The sequence below is a fragment of the Neltuma alba genome, unplaced genomic scaffold, assembly GCF_004799145.2.
Source record: "Neltuma alba isolate B1F8T4 unplaced genomic scaffold, ASM479914v2 tig00011195_pilon, whole genome shotgun sequence".
Lineage (NCBI taxonomy): Eukaryota > Viridiplantae > Streptophyta > Magnoliopsida > Fabales > Fabaceae > Neltuma > Neltuma alba.
This window is the reverse complement of record NW_021635919.1, coordinates 287,332-293,928: the sequence shown is the minus strand read 5'-3', so window position 1 is coordinate 293,928 and position 6,597 is coordinate 287,332. Positions and strand designations below refer to the sequence as shown.

Sequence of the window (6,597 nt, the reverse complement as noted above, 5' to 3'; positions counted from 1 at the left end):
AATGTCCAATCTGATCCAACATTGTCATTCTCCAAAAAAATAAAAGCTTTAAATTCTCAAATAAAATAGTCATTCGGTAAGAAATCAACTATGCTCGTTTGCTACTTTCATCCGTCCAAATTTTGTTTTGTAAAACTCTTCGAACCCATCGTTGAGTTTCTACTTGTCACGAACAGATAATCATACTTTAAGAAGATAATTCACTATAGATTGCTTACAGATAGTCCCTTTCATGCACAGATGCATGCATATAATATCTTCAGTTGCCTAAATTAACATTAATTGTGTACAAAACTGAAGCCTAATTAATGGATAAAATCTAGAGAGAGAGATTACCACTAAAGCATTGATAGTAATTTATTTTTGTAGGGTGCCATCCTTCGCGAATTCCAAATTCAATTCAGACAGTGAGAGTAGTAACTCGTCAATGTTGGTAGAATAAATAGAAGATGCCTTCAATTTCTTTGTTAGAGCATGCAGTTCTTCATCATCACAAGTATCTCGAGGTCTCTTCATGCCTAGCCCCAATTTCAATTCCTTTTGTTGAAGGAAACTGTTATATTCTGAGGCATATATTGGGCGAATTCCCCATTCTTTAATCAAGTAATCACCAAACTCAAATTCAAATGAAAGCAACACCACATCCCCAACTCTTTTTCTTCTAACTTGATCTAATATGAATTCACAAAAGAGGGGATCATACCATTGGAAGGCATTACCCGAATTCAATTCTGTCATCGAATAATGCCATCCTCTGGGGCCTTCAAAATAATGACTTTCAGAGAGCCTTTTATCGGCATCAAACTCATATACCCAGCTGCACCGACAGCTTGAGTGACTTCGATCCTTTTCTTTTGCGGAGAATTGAGGAATAACAAAACAAAAAATGAAACCCAACAAGTCATCAAAATGTGGAAGTTGAAAATAAACTGAGCGGGTATTTGTGGTTTTGTCTAGAAACCCCACTGGAGTATTCGGCCTTTCAGGCGAAGAAATATATACTCCTTCAAAATTGCCGTATACTTGCTTCAATGAGAAACTAGCATATTCCACAGTTCCACTAAGCGAATGCTCATCATCATCACAACCACTCTTTTTTTGGCTATCCAAATCCAACCCATATTCCATCCGTTGAAGGAAACTGTGATATTCTGAAGCATATACTGGGCAAACTCCACATGCTTCTATCAAATCATGTTTGGTTGCACGGTAATTCTCATCATAAGAGACAACAGAAAACTCAAACGAAAGCTTAGGGTTACCTCTAATGCCTTGATCATCCTCTCTTTCTATAAGTTCCCTTAAAATCCATACAGAGTAGATTGGATCATACCATAGAAAAACATGATGCGAATTTAACTCTGTTATCCACATATCGTCAACCTCGCCTTTGACTTCTTCACCATCTTCAAAATATATTTGGCATTTCAGGTAACTCTGACAGTTTGGGTTTGATGGGAACTGAGGAAGAACCGAGCAGAAAACAAGGCCCAAAAAGTTGTTCACAGCTGAAGAGAGTTCAAGGGTTATGAAACTTGAAGCCTTAGTTGCCTGGTTATATCTAACCCACTCTGGAATTTTTCTTCCTGGGTAACAAAAAGCACCAGGTCGATTGAGATATGCTGCTCGCTTCAAAGACAAATAAGCATATTCCTCAATACAGGAAAGTGAATGCGCCCTCAACTTCAAGCAATTTTCAAGAAAGAGGGACTCCACCAGATATTTCCGTAGCGGCCTAGAAGTTGTTAAAGGGAATGCAACGTCCAGTGATGAGCAATTAGTGGCCTTTACGTATCTAGTGAATGGGGGAAGTCCTGGCAGTGACCGAAGCCTCCTACAATTGGTCAAGTAAATGTAGTCTAGCTTCAGAAGATGCTTGACACCAGAAGGCAAGTACTCTACATTGTTTCCTGCCAATCCCAATAAATATAATGATGATAAGGAGTTGATGTTGTCAGGAAGTTCATACAAGTTACCACATCCTGCCAAATAAAAGTCTACCAAAGAGCACAAGGCATCAAATAACTTGTGCAACTTTAACTTATCAATCACTAGTCCGCAATCAAGAAGAGTAAGTTCCTTAAGAGATCTCAAATAACATAACTGCTCAGTTGAAAAATTCATCAGACTTGAGACATTAAGGCGAAGCTTTCTAAGTTTCATAAGATACCCAGTTGAGTAACAGGGTGTTGAAGGGACCGTTCCTTCTTCTGGCGACAATGAATATTCCATCTCAGAAGTGAGAGTTATTGTCTCTAATGACGGGCAGTTGGTGGCATCTAATTCTTCGATGGATGGTGGAAGCTCTGGTAGAGATTGTAGTCTATCACAATTCTTCAAAGAAAGAACTTTTAGCCCTGAAAGATGCTTGATATTACTAGGAAGTTCAGTTAAGTTCCGACACCCATCCAAATGTAGTTTTTGTAAAAACCGCAAGGCATCAAACAGCATATGCAGCTTCAGTTTGTCAATTACTTGTTCACAATTAGAAAGCCGTAGCTCCTCTAGAGATCTTAAACAGCATAACTCATTTATTGGAAGACTCTTCAGTCTTGAACCATCAAGACTGAACTGTTTAAGTTTACTGAGATGCCCAATTGATGAGTCCAATAACTCAATGCGAGTAGTTTCTAGTTCTAAACTTGCGATTTGTCCTGATGACAATGAAAATTCTGTCAAACTAAAGCACCAATTGAGACGGACCTCTTCGAGAGACTGTAGAGGATTCTCACCACGAAGTTTCTTCAGTTTAATGCATTTATTGAGATTCAAAGTAACAAGTCTTTGTAAGGATAAAATAGATGGGTGAACATGACACAAACTTTCGCATGATGCAAGATTCACCGATTGAAGATTCTGTGCCTTCGAAAAATCAGGTAGCTCTATCAAATGTTTGCATCCTGCAAGGTTTATTCCCCTCAAGTTCACAAAATCCTGTCACGATTAAAAAGGAAAACATTACATGAGAAAGAAAACCACAAAACTTCGACTAAAAATTGAACATACATTCTCTTATTTATATACCTGCACTCCATCCCAAAGTTTTTTGACTTGGCTGTTTCGCATGCAAAGTTCAACAAGTTTCTCTGGGCAAAATGAAGATGGTAGAGACTCCAAAGGATAATCATCCCATTGAAGGTACCTTAATTGCTCAGATAATAATTCAAGGCCAGAAGACAGGTCCACCTTACAAGATCTCCTATCCTTGACCGAATAGAATTTTATAAATCTTAGATTAGACATCTTTTTGAAGGTTTGAATGCTCAAGTGTAAATGTCTAATCTTGGACAGATTCAATACTATACCTTCAATTGCATCAGTTCCCTGAAAAACACAATATAAAGTAGAATTAAATTGAAAAAAGTATATATTAATGTAGCAGTCAATAGCATTAATGTAACAATCACATGATTCACCATGTGATACATCACAATTAAAAACATAATGCTTCTTACTTACTGTATTATTTTTCAACACATGATGGACTTCTTCTGGATCACATAATCTACTTCGTTTTCCAGGTTCTTTAATACATTCTTGACGAACAATTTCATAGCCCATTTCTTTTACTAAGTCATGCATGAGTACTTGGCTTTGATCAATAGTTATAAGAGTTCTATCTACAAGGGTTTCTAACCCTATTCTCGCATGGAAACCAAAGCTTTCTAATACTGTTATCACATATTCTTTCGCTTCACCATTCAAGAAAAATGCAATGTCTAGAAACATTTCTTTCTCTTCAAAATTTAATCCATCAAAGCTCAATTTCAGAACTTGTAGAATGTCTTCATTGGGGCTCTTCTTTAGTTTTGACAATGCACTATCCCATTCCTTGGGAGTTTTTGAACGAAGAAATGAGCCCAATACTACCAAAACTAACGGAATGCCTTTTGCGTAATGAACAACCTTTTGTGAAAGGGATTCATATCCAATTTTTGGATTGTACGAGTGGAAGGCTTTGAAGTTGAAGAGCTCAACAGACTTGTGAGCGCTCAAAGGCCGGGCCTCATGTATCGCGTTAACTCCTGCAATTACAAGCAATTGCTTATGCCTTGTTGTAATGATGACTTTACTGCCTTGTCCCAAGTATTCACAATATGGAGCTAAATACTCTAATTGCTTCCAACTACTAACATCGTCAAGCACTATGAAGACTTTTTTACAACTTAATCTTCTCATTGCAGAGGCGTTGCTTGCAACATTAGGTGACCTATGAGGGAAACTTTCTTCCTTTAGTAGCTCAAACAGAAGGTTGTTGCGTACGTATGTCAATCCTTGCTTTTCTACCTCTTCTCTTACATTTTCCAAAAAGCAAGAACTCTCAAATTTGAAGGAGAGTTTGGTAAATAAAAACTTAGCCATGGTGGTCTTGCCTATACCACCCATACCCCAAATGCCAACCATTGGGACTTTTTCCAATAACCTTTCAATCTCATCACAATTTTCATCAATTCCAACAAGACCCATCGATGAGTTTGGATAGCTGAGGGTGATTTCTTGCTGAACGTGGTTGACAATGTTTTGAATGAGTTCTGATTCGTCCCTAGAATATGAAAAAGGATAAACAAAACAAAAAAGGTATTATCTTTCAAGGTAAAAGAGAGGCTGCATCAAGCAAACAATATATTATTACACGTCTAATGCTATTATCCTCTCCCTCTCAAAGAAGACCATACAAAATCTAGGAGGGATAATCGAATAATTCCAATGAGCGGAAGCAGCATGAGCTTTCTCTGCCAAGTAAGTTGGCACATTCGTTAACTTCTCCGATAAAAGGGCGTATTGTAAGAGTAAAAAAAAAAAAAACAGAGAGAGGTTGGCAAAAGTAAATGGATTAAAGTGTCCAAAAAAAAAATGATATCGCTATCTATGTTGTCTCCACTAACGATTGATTTGAAATAGGTGGTACAACCTAAACTCATCTCAATGACATTATTCCAGAGGCACTCAAATCAAAGAAGAGAAAATATGAGTATCATGTGATGGCTTCAACATTACTTTTCCTGAAAAATATGACTCGCGAAGCTGTCAAGATTTCATTGTTGCTTTTTCTTAGAAATAAACGGTCATCAAAATTATTGATATGATATAAATATATTTTATTATTTTCTAGATCTAAATATTTAACACATGAAAACTTGGACAAGGAAAATCGAAATTCTGGCCGGTAAGAAAAGAAAAGAGAATAATAGTATAAACTGCAGTTAACTGACTACTAACTAAGCACAAATTAATCGAAGCTCCAGTTTAAAGGGTGAGGAGATTATACTGACCTACAGTTTCGAGAGTCCCAGCCAGCCAAATTTGCAGTTACAAAAAGAGCTTGTCTCCACTTGTTCACCCTCTCTTGATTAAGCCTGAAGTCTCTTTCATGTTTTGCGAATGCCTCCAGGTAAGTTCGCCTCTGATTGCGCACATCAGATGGGTCGATTTGATAGAAGACAGGAATAACAAGCTGTCCTTGGACCTCTTTACACCAAAGGATCTGGATAAGTTCATTCAAACACCATTTTGAGGAGGCATAGTTCTCAGAGAAGATCACCACAGCTATACTTGAATCTTTAATTGCCTGGATGAGTGAGTCTGAGATGTCATCCCCTTTTCTGAGCTCATTATCTATGTAGGTTCGAATTCCCCTTTTGCACAAAGCAGTGAAGAGATGGCTGGTGAACGTTCTGCGAGTATCCTCGCCTCTGAAACTAAGAAACACATCATGTTTCTTGGGAGGAAGTGAAGAGGAAGAGGAGGAAGATGACGAAGCAGCAGTAGCAGCCATGATATTGTAATGGTGATGAAGGTGTGAGGCAGTGATCAGAGTTGACTGACTTTTAACTCTTCACAGCCAAATGAACATATACTGAAGATATGAAACTTTCAGGAATGGAGGATTTTACACCTAAACCAATAACCGTGCAATATTTATATTTGACTAAAGCTCACCAAGTTAAGGTCATTAAAAAAGACAAAAGAAAAAGAAAAAGCCATCAATTGCAGTTTTTTAATCTGGTTAAATACGTAATAGTTTAGACAAAGTGGAATTAAACGAATGCCAATGATAATCATTATTTAAAGATTAACGTGTTTTGTAGGTCAAATAAATCCAGACGCCTTTCGGGGGGGAAAGGACAATCATCAATACAGAACAAAAGAGACTCTTGAACAGAATAAAAGAGCATCCGCACCACCTCACTGCTGCTAATAACTATCACGTGAACAATTCCATCTTCTATCATCATTTATATAAATAGAAGCACTGAAGACTTCATCAATCATAGAGTAAATAAGATATTCACTCAGTATCTTGGAATTAGACTTTTAAGGCACTACTACTTCCAGAGATTCGGCAAGGAATTCCAATTTCCAAAACTTTGTCAATAATGTAGACGGTTAACTATTAACTGACCGTTTGGTTCAACTGTTGATAAGCTAAAGAATGGGAATGGTCTTTCCATTCCAACGGTAAGCCCGTTTGGTTAGTCTTTTCAAGTCGGGATGTGGATTTTAGAATCGATGAAGATTCCATGATCTGTGGGAGTGATCATACCGTTCAAAAATGAACAGCACCACGCCCACATGCCAGAAAACATCAAATTTCCA

The 6,597-nt window shown here is 37.5% G+C and overlaps 1 protein-coding gene across 1 annotated transcript; it reads right to left on the bottom strand.

Annotated features, from left to right (window-relative positions):
- Positions 1 to 357: 357 nt before the first annotated feature.
- On the bottom strand, positions 358 to 5,776 carry LOC114762123 (disease resistance-like protein DSC1). Its single transcript, XM_028951581.1, has 4 exons — positions 5,274 to 5,776; positions 3,460 to 4,543; positions 3,025 to 3,324; positions 358 to 2,934 (listed from the first exon to the last, which is right to left on the bottom strand). Exons 1-4 carry the CDS (start codon positions 5,774 to 5,776, stop codon positions 358 to 360), a joined length of 4,464 nt encoding a protein of 1,487 aa, XP_028807414.1.
- Positions 5,777 to 6,597: the final 821 nt, after the last annotated feature.